Source organism: Carassius auratus, unplaced genomic scaffold (genome assembly GCF_003368295.1).
Source record: "Carassius auratus strain Wakin unplaced genomic scaffold, ASM336829v1 scaf_tig00032605, whole genome shotgun sequence".
Taxonomy (NCBI): Eukaryota; Metazoa; Chordata; class Actinopteri; order Cypriniformes; family Cyprinidae; genus Carassius; species Carassius auratus.
In genome coordinates this window covers 22823-36187 of record NW_020526014.1, presented here as the reverse complement: position 1 = coordinate 36187, position 13365 = coordinate 22823, and the positions used below count along the sequence as shown (strand labels likewise).

The following is a 13365-nucleotide window of genomic DNA, read 5'->3' as shown; positions in this document are numbered from 1 at the left end:
AAAGAATGCTGCTCTTAAACATGTTCTCTGCTTGTACTTTGTACAGGAAGAGCTTTGTAAGAGGATCTCAGAAGAGCAGCAATATGATAACTTAACAGCTGAAATTCTCAGTGAAAATAAAGAAGAGCTTGCAGGATTGGTGGGAAATCCTCAAGCACTCAAAGAGCCTGGTAACTATTAAATATCACCTCAAACCATATGCTATCGCTTCAGACTTCATTTTCATTTTCAAAATGTAAAATGAGAATATATGGTGATTTAATTTGTGTTCAACAGAACAAAACTTTGTGTGTGTTTGTTAATTTAAGAATTTATGTATTGGTTTTGTATGTATTGGATATTGAAATTCAGAGTAGAATTACAATGATTTGCACATCAACAGATCCCTATGATGGATGAACATTTTTTTTACTCATATTAGTATATTTATGTTTTTTCCCCAGAAACCACTGAAGCCCAGAGTGCATGAGAATGATCTTTCTATCCGTCTTGCACTGCACACCATCATTCATGCAACATTACTGTATAATGAGCTCAATAGCTTGAGATTCTTGGAAAAATCAGCTAAGCTAAGTCTTGGTGAATTAGCCTGTCAGCATGTGTGGTCTAACAGTTCAAGAGATGTTAAAGAAGTCTCTACACTTGTAAGTAGTTTTATTCTGAATGTAGGAGATGATGTTTTGAAGGGGCTTGTCTTAAAGCTGTTCTGTAGTCTGTAAGTACATTTTCTGTTTCCCTTTGTTCAGCCAGAAATCTCTGTAAAAGCTCCTTCAAAGGCTACGGTTTAAGGGATGCAAGTCATTTTTGTGTTCCTATGTTTGGCTTTTATGCATTTCTTTCTAGGATTCCCTCCCGGACCACTAGCATTTTTTTGCTAATGCAGTACATAAAGGACAATAGATGTTTCTTCATCCGATTCAGTACAAAACTTAAGCACATTTGAAAAAACAACATCCCTATTTAAATGTATTCGACATGTCCCTAGACTGAACTGTGTAATGGATAGAGCAGAATCACATATTAGCACTGATACGTCGTCCTGTCCTCTCTTATTGCACTCTTTTAAATGTTTTCTCTTGCTTTCAATTTCACTTTTTTTTTTTTTTAAAGGCATGTTGTCCAATGCTTGGGTTCTCACCCCATTTTACCTGTGTAATTTGCTGATGTTTAGACTTGAGATTTAAAATAAATAAAACGTTGATTTTTACCATTTCCTGTGGTGATTGCTCTCTATCCCATTTGCAGAAAACCTGCTTTGGTAAGTATTCAGTGCATTATTTATGCAGCAAGTACTGTATCTCCATGATTTATTGATGTTAGTTGTGTAAAGTTGTCTACTGCTTAAGAGTACAACTTATGTACATTTGTTTCTTTTGGTTGATATTTTTCCCCTCATCCATTTGTTAGTTAACAGGGCTGATGAGGTTAATTATCAAGTTGTTCCACTGTGCACATTTCTGTGTGGTTACAAAAAATTAAAATAAAAAACAACACAAACATGTCAGTCACATTCACAAATATTTGACTGAAAAAAATATTTTCTATAATCTGTCTTACATAATGTAAACTCTCAGTGCAGTTATTTTTGTTTCAATACATGCATCTTTAGACAAGTGTTAAGTAGGCTGCCCTACTGTACCTGTTTGACAGGTTAATCTTGATTAAACCCAACAATGCCCACTTTAATTTCAAAAGCAGATACTGCAAACCTTTTTAAATGTAAGATTAACAATTTTAAACCGCTAAAATATTAATTACGGAAGACTGTCACGGTAATGCAGCTTGTCCAGGTGGAGTCCCTCACCACGGCATGCAGGGGTTAGGACAGTCACGGATATAAGACTCCAATGTTCCCTTAGACACCTCCATAAGAGTAGTGTATGTGGTCAGCTGTACAGCACCATAAAGAGAAGTGTTAAACAAGTCAGAAAATGAAATCTGAAACACTCAAAGATGATGAACCTACTTTATTTAAGACTGGCTTGGTGGACAGCACATCATAGACTGTCTTTATGGAGATATCCTGAAAGAATAAAAAGACAAAAGTAAAACTTAGAATATTTTTTTAAACGCCAGTTTAGGTCTATGTTTGCAGTGTCCACACTCACAGCCTTTGTGGTCTGATTCATGCATTTCATAGCAGGAGTTCTGCGGTCATCCAGAAACAGAGGCTCTTTCCAGTGGTCATAGTTCGTCTCCAAAACATACCACCTGCCATTCTTCACATCAAGCCTGAAAAACACACAAAGTGTCATGATAAACTGAAATACTGACAACTTCCCACCTGTTCTTTTAACTATGTGTAGATAATAGCAATGCTCTCTCACTCCAGTGGACTGATGCTGTGTGTTCTGGATCTGGTGATAATACAGGCTTGACCCGGCTGGTTTCCTCCGAGGATGAAGTACGCTGGAGCCAGCAGCTTCGTGTCAGTCAAAAGAGCCTTGGCACTTTCATAGCTAAAAGAACACAACATCCAAATTATCATCATCTTTATAAACCAAAGAGATATGATTCTTCTGTTTCATACTTCAATATCAATAAATAAAGTAATAGGCATAACAACAAAATAATAATAATCACTGGTCAAAATTTGTACACTTTTTTTTTTCTTTTTTTTTAAAGAAATATCATTCTCACTAACATTGTGAATTATGATTACAATTTTAAAAATAAACTATTTTCTATTTTACTATATTTTTAAACTATTATGCAAAGTCTTCAGAAGTCATTCTATGGTGCTTAATTATTAATTATAAAAAAAAGGAATTATTTTACAAAACAATGAACCAGAATGTGTATTTTAAGTAATTTTAATAAATTATTACATTTGTAAAGCATTGTAATGCACAAATATTATATTTATCTGTAGCCAACCTAGTTGCATTCTCCAGCACAGAACGAGTCAAAAAACTCATCCACATGCCGTCTCTCTTCCCCAAGATCCACTCCAGAATCCCTGTAATTCACATCACAAGTCACAATAAAACTAACAAGCATTTACCAAAGATCTGAGCAAATAAAATAAGTATGCATAATGAAGAAAATAAAAATCTGCAAATCATCGATATAAAGCTTCAACATATTTCTGACAATGCCTCATATGACTCGGCAAATATCAGGCAAAGGCTTACCGATGTAGCCTCCATCCAGAGTGAAGCGTTCATTCATAGTGAGGGTGAATGAGTGCTACAAAGAAAACAGAAGACAGAGAGACACTGAGAGAGAGAAGCAAAGTGATTACTGACCAACAATCCATGCTTTCACAATTCTGCTTCCTGTTAAACTGCAGAAGCCAAACTAAAAACAATGTCAGAGACAAAAGCTCATTCTGAATCTTGACACCATGATTTATAATCCATTCTCTTATAATAATTTCAGATTGGTTTTATACGGATGTGAGCTCTGTCCTTACTGGATGAATCCCGGTCAGCATGCCCACGTATCCTGCAAAGTTAGTAGATTTAAAGACAGTCAGGTTGTTGCGTCTGAAGTCAATGTTAACAACCAGTGGCTTCAGCTTCTCAGTGATGATCCACGACCTGTTCTTCAAATCCCATCTGTAAGCAGAGCAGACCACACAACAATATAAAGTCTTCATGTTTTGATTTCAATACATATATATATAAATAAGCATTCACTCACTAAAACTAAATTAGGGAAGTAGGTTAACAACAAATGTCAAAACAACTTTAAACTCACCCCATGAAAAGACCAAAGTCCAGATTCCTTGCATGGATGAGATTGCCTACAATAAAAAAAAAAATAATAATAAATAAAGTGTTCTATATGGCACAACTTCAAACAGAATATTCTCATATCATAGTTATTGGCTTAGTTTTTAGATGTTGTTTTTTTTAGAATGCCAATAATGAAATGAATGAAATCTGTTGAAAATAATGTGAAAAAAATGCCAATAATGTTATCTCTGACGAAATCCTCACCATTGACATCCTCCGCAACCAGAGACGTGCACACGGTGAACACCTCATAAAATATGTTGAAGAGCACCACCTCACCTGAGTCACAGAGAACAGGTGATTGTGTGATTTAAATACAGATTTTATTCAAGTGTTCAACATAATAGGATTGTTTGAATGCATTCATACCCAAAGAAACACCAGACACTGACGCGATTCCTCGTATCTCCTCATTGAACGGGTAAGGCAGGGTGTCCACCATCAAGGGCTGGGGACAAGCACATGACAGGCAGAGTTATTACAGTTCAAATTATGTTGATGAACGGTGACAGGTACTGTATACGGTATGTCTGCCAGATTTAAGATTGTAGTATACTTAAGTCAATCATAATTAAGCATCATACGTAATTAGACTGATGAGATTCTTTAATAACTCACCAAATCCTTATCTACGAGCTCGATGAGCTTTCCACTGGGAACAAAGGCGTCTGCTAGATCTCTGATGGCCTGAATCATGCTCACCATCTGAACACAAAGCACACAAGCTCTTGAGAAATGCTCACCGAGAGTTGCTCAAGAACATCTGGTTTTAGTTTCGTGGAATTCAAGGATTTCACTTACATTTTGGTTCATAGTTTACATAGAAGTTCACCAATACATAAACTAGCCTTCTAACAAGGCAACTAATAATGAAGTGACACTCTGTCATGGCAAAATGACTGGCAATTCTTTTGTTGCTATAAGTACATTCATAGACAGAACATTGAACCTGATATAAACTCACATCGTTCTTTTTGTCTGTAATGACATCTGTCCATCTTTTGCTTGGTGGTAAATCCAGATTAACCGTGTACCAGGACACATCACCTTTAAATCTAAAAGATCCAGAGATTATCAGAGATTTTCTTATTATGTCCCTTCAATGTGAATTACAAATACAAATTCACTTTTTGAATCATTCATATTAAGAGAAAATGAAGTTTTTGTAGATTTATAGATTAACTGTGATGAAAACACTTTTGAAAACGTTTAAATTGGTTCAAATAAATAAATAAATTAATTAAATAGTTTTAAATGAACCTTTTTGCACTAAAAAAAAAATTACATGGGACACTGTAATATGTAATATAAATGTAATAATAATATAACATTAAAAATGTAAATATATATAATGATAATATAATATACATCTTTCGCAATTGCATAACAATGAAACAGCCGCCCGGTTGTTACAAAACACCTGACTTTGATGTTAATAAGAAAAAAAATATAATTTAGTTGTAAAGCAAAGACAATAAGCTGTTAAAATAAAAACATTTGGAAATATCACTATTAATTTTTTTTTTCTCCTGTGATTCATTCGTATTGTATGCCTGTACTGATTTTCTGATTTTAATTTTGGTCTCTGAGAGCAGTTTTTATGGTTGTATAATCCATAACTTCACTTGTCATACTCACGTTGGGCCGTTTGGAGGATACATGCCACTTCTGCACTCTTCTGTGAACTGAAATGTGAACATTAGTCTTTTAATTAAGTAAACTGTGTTGGTTATTCAGTCAAGCTTTTCTATGCCAACAGCACTGGTGATTTAAGTTATTTTAAACAAACTACTGCAGTCCTGTTATAACTTAAATTGATACGAGGACACCTGTAAAGAAGCATTTGTTTTCATAAATAATACAAACTCTAGTTTGTGACTTACCGGTGGGACATATTGCGCGGAAAAGCACATAAACACAGAAGAGAGAATAAAACAGCAGAGGTTTGATTTGGGGATCATGGTGAGACGCGCGCAGGACCCGGTGTTCTTCAGAAGCGGCTGTGAACGCGGAAGTACCGACGATACTCGTGACGGTTCGTGATCTAACGTTACACAAACCCACGAGACACCATAACAATGAGTTACAGAATAAAAGATGACTTCGCACTTTCTGTCTTGGATTTGGGTTGGTCCTTGTTTTATTTTACTAAGCCATAAGTCGGTCCTACATTATATTTTATTTATTTATTATTATTATGTTATTATTATTATTATTATTATATAGGTTTGTTAGGAAAACTAAAATTCGCAGAAAAATAATGCAGTTTTACCAGAGCAGGTCAAATCGACCGATAAACAGGCGACGGTCTCGCGCCATCTAACGGTTATAGAGGGAAGTGCAACAACAACCATATTTTTTAAGTAGTTTTTAATTACACAAAGTGCGTAAATAGAAAACTTAGAGATCTTTAGAAAATTAGTAAAAAGTCTATGACATTATATTTAACTATCTTATATCTTAGTTATATTATTTCAAATGTAAGAGTGGAAGTACAAATTCATTTTACGTGCATACCGCGAAGCCTTATTAACTGCACAAGATTAATATTCATTATTCAATATTCTTTTTATCTTGTGGCTCAACATGAAGAAAATTATAATTTAAATATTTACATTTACAATACAGTTGGTCGACCTACAAATGAGGACAATGGAAACAATACAAATCATGAATGATATGCAAGTGCTAAAACAAGTCTCAGTTAGCTTAACAGGTTGCAATGTTTTTTTATTATATAATAAATAAAAAGAAAACAATAGAAAAATAATAGAGCAGGCTGGTGTTAGAAGCATTTTTTGATTTTGTTAATTGTATAATAAATAATAAAATCAATTAAGAATACAAAAACATATTTATCTTTTTAAGGAAACAAGCAGTTAGTAAATTAATAGAGTGCAAGTCTAAAATGGGGCAAGTATTTATATATATATATATATATATATATAGAATTAGAAAAGAGAGTGCTAGTTAGAGGGTCAAATAAATATTATACCCCTAAAAAATTACACCACATCAACATTAATTGACTAAAGTCAAAACATTAAGTATAACCACGTTTTCCATAGATTAATCATCCCTTTTTTGTATGAAACAGAAAATTGGATAATAATAATGAAATTGAGATTTTGAGTTTAAAATCCATTTAATGTGTTGAATTAAGCAAATGTACAACCCAATATTAAACAAATGACTGTTTACTAATAGCAACATAATTTATAGGCTATTTAAAAAACAATAACACCACTGTTTTCCTGTGTAAAGTGAATAGGTTTATTGTAAAAAAAAAAAAAAAAAGGCAGATCCATGACAATGTAAAATTATAATGATGAGGAAGAAAAAAAAGAAACACTTCTGCTGGTTTCACTTGCAGTATCTGTCAGCCTTCATCTTGGCTCTCCTAAAAAATAAACAAAAAACATGATTTCTTATAAACACATATGATAATACATCACTTCCCACTGTTATTGTAGAACGTTTTGCATATTCACGATGTTGTTTAAAACACCATAAATCACCCAATAGGGTATATCAACATAATCGGACACCTTTTCATCCATCAGGATGATCAGCAGGCTACAGTCATTTATTATTCAGTATGATCACAGTAAGAGGTTTGTCCTCCTGAAGTCAGACGTCTTACCTGTCCAGCAGAGTCTCATGGAATTTTCCGTCTGTTCTGGCTTTTTTCAGCGTACCGCTGTCTTCCTCATTCACCCTCAGCTTTCGATCCTGAAAACTCTGGAACTTCTTCCTGTAGGGAAACATTCACTTCACTGCATGCTCAATAAACAGCACAGCTTCTGTATCTCACTGCAGGTAATAAATGCAAGCACTCACACATAGTTGACCTCACAGTTCTTGACATCACCCCTGTCCTCATCTGCAATATCGTCTTTTTTCTTCACCTCTCTTTCCGTGCATGAACGGATCTGTGGGCAACAGATAAGCATAAAAAAAATAGTTTATAGCCTTCCCTCCGGAAGAAAAAGATGTAATTTGTAGATCAACAGCAGATGTGTTCAGATAAAATACATTCTGCACTGTAGTGGCCAAATCTGGCTACTCTCATGGAGTTATTTCTCAAATGTTTGTTGAGCTTTTAAGGGCAAAGATATGGATGTATATAAAAAAATAAAAGCCTTGAATCATTTCCTTCAGACAACAACAAATAAATGAATCTTGGTGTGGACTGTGAGTTGATGAGAGATTCACCTTGATCATCTCCTCCTCTCCCGCCGTCTTGTTTTTGGCCACTATGTCTCCGCTCTCACTGTACGAGATGAAACAACTGTTTGCAGCAAGTAAGGCCATTTTACCCTATTGCGAACAGGAAACAACAAAAATAAAAGAAATGGTCAAAAATGAATTCAAAACTTTCCAGCCTCATGTCCCAGATTGATTCACATTTACACAAACTGAAGTATATTCATTGTGACAGGTGAATTGATCTGATTGGCAGATTCACTCACTTCCTGAAACACTGGCTCCCACTGCTCTCTGGAGCCGATGGCATCTGATCGCCCCACCACAACACCCTCTGAGTTTATACCTAAATACTTCCCATAGCCTGACTTCAGCGCTATCCTACACACCAGCAAAACAAAAAAGAGAAAAATGAGTCACAAGATCAAAATAACTAAATTAGCTACAGAACATTAAAAGGTGTTTATGCATTTTACACATTTCTATTCCATCACTGCTCATGACACTAGTTATAGATATAGATATGGTCATGATCTTTACCTGGAGTCGGAGACTTTGATGGCAGTGAACTGCTCTGGAGGATCTGGGCCTTCATCGTCTGCAAACACAAAACATATCTTTTTTAAATCTTAAGTCACTGGGGTATATTTTTAGCAACCCCCCCCCCCCCCCCAAAAAAAAAAACCATTGTATGGGTCAAAATTATCAATTTGTCTTTTATGCCAAAAAACAGTAGGATATTAAGTAAAAATCATGTCCATTAAGATATTTTGTACATTTCCTACTGTAAATATATCAAAACCTAATTTATGATAAGAAATAAGCATTGCTAAGAACTTCATTCGGACAAATTTAAAGGTGATTATTCTCAATATTTAGATTTTTTTGCACGCTCAGATTCCAGATATTCAAATAGTGGTATCTCGGACAAATATTGTCCGATCCTAAAAATCCTATTAGCTTTCAGATGATGTATAAACCTTAATATTGAGAAGTTGACCCTTATGACTGGGTTTGTGGTCCAGGGTCACATATATTTTAAAACTTGTATACACTACCATTCAAAACTCAGAAGTCAGTGCAAGTTTTTTTATTTTTATTAATTATGCTTTATGCTCACCGAGGCTGCATTATAGTAAAACAAAAGTTTGCTAATATGATTTAATACAGAAGTCTTCATGATCATTCTAAAATGCTGATTTAATAAAAATCTTTCTTATTGTTATCAATGTTGAAAACAATTGATTTCTAGTTTTGTGGAAAAAATTCTCAGGACACTTTATGAATAAAGGTCAAAACTACAGTAATTAATCATAATAAATGTTTTTAATGTCAATTTGGGTCAACGTAAAAGCATCCGAAAGGTTAATGAGTAAAAGTATTAATTTCTTATTTATTTATTTCTTCAAAATAAATAAACCTCACTGACCCCAAATGTTTGAATGGTAGTCTATATTTACTGTATATAATTGCAATATTACTGGAGATGAAGCTAGCATTTCCATTCCAGAAAATAATTCAGAGCTGCCACACTTTTATAACTGAATAATTTCCATGTCATCAAGGTTTTCACGGCTGAACATTTACAAGAACATGAAACAATGCTAGAAAAAAATCGAATAAAAATCAAAAACAGAAAACAAAGAAAAAGTCTTGTAACCCAACTCATTACACTGCGGAGTCTTTGTATTTGAACAGTTATTTGTTTTTCGATCATGAATGACTGAACAAAAGAAAGAGTAATGCTGATATTCTATTCTATCACAAACTCATGAATTATCTAAGATACTGAATTCTGCAAGAGCCTTCAAATGATATGCTCAAAAATTTACAGAGTAGCGTGTGTGTGTCCATGCTTTCTGCCTAGAGAGGTGTAGGAATCAAACAGATGCACTTGTCATGAATTCTCATGGGTGTCAACAACAGTTACAGTCTTTCATTTACTAATATCAGGTCTCAACCACTAAATTAAATTCATTTTAGAGATCGTGCACAAATGTAGAGACCGATCCTTTCAATCAGCGGTCAGTGAAAAGCAGAAAATGAGGCTGAAAACAAAAAAAAATTGTAAACAACAACTTCTGGTGACTGAACTATAAAATTGCTCTGTGCTTTGCATGAATGGCTGCGGTAATGGAGACTGACCAACCATAACATTATTCAGGATTTTAAATCCCACAGTGAGAGCAAAAGAGAAACAGCAGCACCTAGCCATCTCCACTTTCGAGACTTATTTGTTCCGTGCTATTAGAGAAACCTTTTCAATTTAAAATGCAATGGCTGAAAAAAATACAATGCAGTATAATCGCAGAGATTTGCTTGTTGCCTGAAAATACTGCAGAATGAGCTTGTAAAGTGTATTTTAAGACATGATACGCCTTTAAGAATAAAGCATTTCATTTCCAATAAATCTTCTAGTTCGTTTAAACCAACTCATCATTATATTAATGCACTTGCTTATCACAAACAGTGTTAATATTGTAAAAGGCCATCCTACACGCACAACAATTTTTGCACATTTTGTAAACTCTTACTTGAATTTGTTTTACTATTTAAATGTGTTAATTGAGGTCCACACATACACACACAAAAAAGATACAGATTTGCCCGTGGACATTTTAATGTATTTTAAACTTACTGCTAACTTACTCAAATAGCCAAACACTTTTTTAAGGAAACATGAGTTTAAAAAACACAGTAAGAAATTTGATGCATACATAAGCTTAACTGATTTTACATTTGAATTTTTGAACCTACTTAAATATAAATTAAATTGGTTTAGAATAATTTGAAAACATATAAACCACTGGTCTACAAAATATTATTTTAATAATATATATATATATATATATATATATATATATATATATATATATATATATATATATACACACACATATATATATATATTTTTTTTTTTTTTTTTTTCTTCAGGGAATGAAATTATTGCCACCCTGTTTGTTATTTAAAAACGATTCAAAATAAGCCACAAAGTAAGATATATCTGAGAATCTTTTAGAGCAAAGCTAAAATATCTGTTTTGCCAACATAAACCAAGCTGCCTTGCAGCCACAACATTCAGGAGTTTAATGAAGCAGAATCAGCACCTTTATGTGGAGCTCCTACAGTGAAGAGTCCAGTGTCCAGCGCGTGAATGAAGGACTTTTTGTGCATCTCAATGGCCACTGTGCCTGTGATCTCACCATAACTCTTCACTGTCCACCAGCCTCCTGAAAACACATTCACACAGGCTCATATCATGCATCATAAACACTTTCAACAAAACACAGAGCATTTACAAAGATCTATCTATCTATCTATCTTAACTCCATGGACAAAGAAACAACATACCAATGATATCCAGCTTGTCTTCATCATCATCTCGTTTTCTCTTTTTGTCCTTGTTCTTTTCTTCTTTCTGCACAATTTGGAAGTCGCAGGCCATATATGTTAGCGTAAATACTTCTGATATTATTAACTTTTGCATCAATTATTACAGTGACGTAACGTTAACTGTAAACATTCATGAGAAACGATACAACTTTTGTTCGAACGCAATACATAATGAAAGGCTTACTTTTTATCGTTTAATCCTTTTAGGACCAGCTTGGTGGACTTGACGTGTGAGTACTCGGTCATTATCACAAACAGTTAAAGAGACTTAATTTCTAACGTTCATGTAGGATTATCAAACGTTGTTATTAACGCATTGAAAACGATTTCCTGTAACAGCTCTGTGTGTGTACGGTGGCCGAGAGGAGTCAAAGAACCGCACTGAAAACGCGCGGCTGGGCTGAAGCGCGACACACATCGGTCGGAGAAATATATAACGTGCACTGACTGTGATAGCTTGAAAAATTAGCAGCTTTCTTTTTGAAGAAAAAAACAAAACAAAAGTTTATTGTGATTTATTCAGAGCTTATTTTGTCTGTGTCCGAAATCACTTTCTGAGGAGGTAGGCCCAAGTAATTTCTTTGCAATCACAATCATTAGAAAATTGACATATATTTGCTTGTTTAAATATATTTTCATACTAATTGCTATATAGTATGAATGTGTGTGGTATGAACATAATCTGGATGTTTTTGTAAATCTGGATCTTTGTAACGTGGTTATTGGCTGCATCACTTCCATAAAAAGCTTTTTCTCCAGAGGCCTCATGGGTTAGAAAAGTGTCCTTTGGATGCACACTTGCACTTGACTTGACCTTCCATTTCCAGTATGACTTAAGTTTTCAAAACATTTTTAATTTATGAATCTATTTCTTGACATAGTGTTTTATTGGACTGCCAAATGTTTTTTTTTTTCTTAGCTAAACATCTGATGGTAAATTTTCTACTGAGAAAAAAGAACACACTCAAAAGAGGGTCAAATTTAAATTGTGTGTTATGTTATTAATTTTCAATGTAATAATACAATTTTATTAATTGCCAAAGACAGTTTATTGGCCAATCTCACTATGCACTTGTCAGTTTTAATTATGGATCCTGTATATAAGAACCTGCAGACACAAATATATAATAATTAATAATAATTGTGTGTGCCTACAAATGTGACAAATGTGTACATAGAAGTGCAAAGTCTGACATTATTTACAAAAACCGGCATTATACTTTGTGAAAACAGTATAAAGTAAGGTATTTTTGTTATTATTATTATTTTTTTACATACAGAGGGTTTTCTGTTTGGGGTTGGGATTCCAGATATCCACGACACTGCTACACACACAAATAGAAAGTAACCTAAAAAGTCAATCAACGACACCCTCAATGTTTACACTAAATATTATGCATATCAGCCGTATCAGATTAGAATGATAAGACTAAAGAAGGCAGGACGTGTGGCTGCGGTGATGGGATTGTTTAATGAGATGTTTGTATCTGTGCTCGTCGATGTCTTTCTCTCGTCCTTGTTGAAAGGCCTTTTGTCTCCATGTTCGGCCTGCCCCATTACCTCCGCCTCTCAAGTGGAATAGAAAATTTATCATCCTTAGCAAGCATCAATGTGGTATGAGACACAAAGCAATTGGGGATGGCGAGGAGGAAGAGCGAGGGAAAGATAGCTTAATATATAGTTTAATGAGCGTAGTCTTTCATTTCCTCCCATGGTGCCAGTCATCAGTCAAGTGGTCGGCTATAGATAGTGACTGGTTGACTTTCAAAGTAATATAAGGCATGAAACAGTGCCAACTGGAACAGAATGGCTGACAGTGTATCATTGGAAACAAGTATAGGCTTATAAATAGTAATTATGTAAGTCAGACCAACTCTTCATAGAATTATTCCTTCCTTAAAATTTATATGTATATTAGTCTTTTCGTGTGTTTTTTTGTATGTGCTTTTAATTTATTACATATAATATTCTGTTGAAATATAAGATATTTTTCCTGTTTGCTGACTTTCACAGCTCAGGATAGTCA

At 34.2% G+C, this 13365-nt stretch overlaps 3 protein-coding genes across 9 annotated transcripts in view; 1 reads left to right on the top strand and 2 right to left on the bottom strand.

Annotated features, from left to right (window-relative positions):
- The window catches only part of LOC113080949 (pericentriolar material 1 protein-like), a 32866-nt gene extending 31656 nt beyond the window's left edge, over positions 1-1210 (top strand). For all 7 annotated transcript variants that reach the window (XM_026253020.1, XM_026253018.1, XM_026253017.1 and 4 more), the window contains 2 exons: positions 47-170; positions 444-1210. In XM_026253020.1, coding sequence (XP_026108805.1) covers positions 47-170; positions 444-469 — 150 coding nt within the window. In that variant the 3' untranslated portion in view covers positions 470-1210. The remainder of the gene's footprint in view (positions 1-46; positions 171-443) is intronic.
- An 83-nt stretch (positions 1211-1293) lies between these two features.
- Positions 1294-5896, bottom strand: LOC113080950 (acid ceramidase-like). Its single transcript, XM_026253022.1, has 14 exons — positions 5624-5896; positions 5379-5425; positions 4705-4795; positions 4359-4445; positions 4110-4188; positions 3945-4019; positions 3703-3748; positions 3416-3560; positions 3135-3189; positions 2878-2959; positions 2328-2459; positions 2109-2232; positions 1967-2023; positions 1294-1890 (listed from the first exon to the last, which is right to left on the bottom strand). Exons 1-14 carry the CDS (start codon positions 5699-5701, stop codon positions 1801-1803), a joined length of 1188 nt encoding a protein of 395 aa, XP_026108807.1. The 5' UTR covers positions 5702-5896; the 3' UTR covers positions 1294-1800.
- Positions 5897-7022: 1126 nt separating this feature from the next.
- On the bottom strand, positions 7023-11704 carry LOC113080948 (protein FRG1-like). Its single transcript, XM_026253013.1, has 10 exons — positions 11524-11704; positions 11410-11411; positions 11298-11360; positions 11054-11176; positions 8487-8544; positions 8213-8327; positions 7956-8060; positions 7581-7672; positions 7384-7494; positions 7023-7140 (listed from the first exon to the last, which is right to left on the bottom strand). Exons 1-10 carry the CDS (start codon positions 11583-11585, stop codon positions 7104-7106), a joined length of 768 nt encoding a protein of 255 aa, XP_026108798.1. The 5' UTR covers positions 11586-11704; the 3' UTR covers positions 7023-7103.
- Between the last annotated feature and the right edge of the window lie 1661 nt (positions 11705-13365).

Excerpts from the sequence above, each read along its gene's own strand:
- LOC113080950 (XM_026253022.1), bottom strand. The coding sequence starts at position 5,701 with ATGATCCCCAAATCAAACCTCTGCTGTTTTATTCTCTCTTCTGTGTTT. Across the intron at positions 2,024-2,108 it reads TGAATCAGACCACAAAGGCT|GATATCTCCATAAAGACAGT; the intron begins GTGAGTGTGGAC and ends TTATTCTTTCAG. Across the intron at positions 1,891-1,966 it reads CCAAGCCAGTCTTAAATAAA|CTGACCACATACACTACTCT; the intron begins GTAGGTTCATCA and ends GGTGCTGTACAG.
- LOC113080948 (XM_026253013.1), bottom strand. The coding sequence starts at position 11,585 with ATGACCGAGTACTCACACGTCAAGTCCACCAAGCTGGTCCTAAAAGGA. Across the intron at positions 8,328-8,486 it reads ATCAAAGTCTCCGACTCCAG|GATAGCGCTGAAGTCAGGCT; the intron begins GTAAAGATCATG and ends GCTGGTGTGTAG. Across the intron at positions 8,061-8,212 it reads GGGAGCCAGTGTTTCAGGAA|GGTAAAATGGCCTTACTTGC; the intron begins GTGAGTGAATCT and ends TGTTCGCAATAG.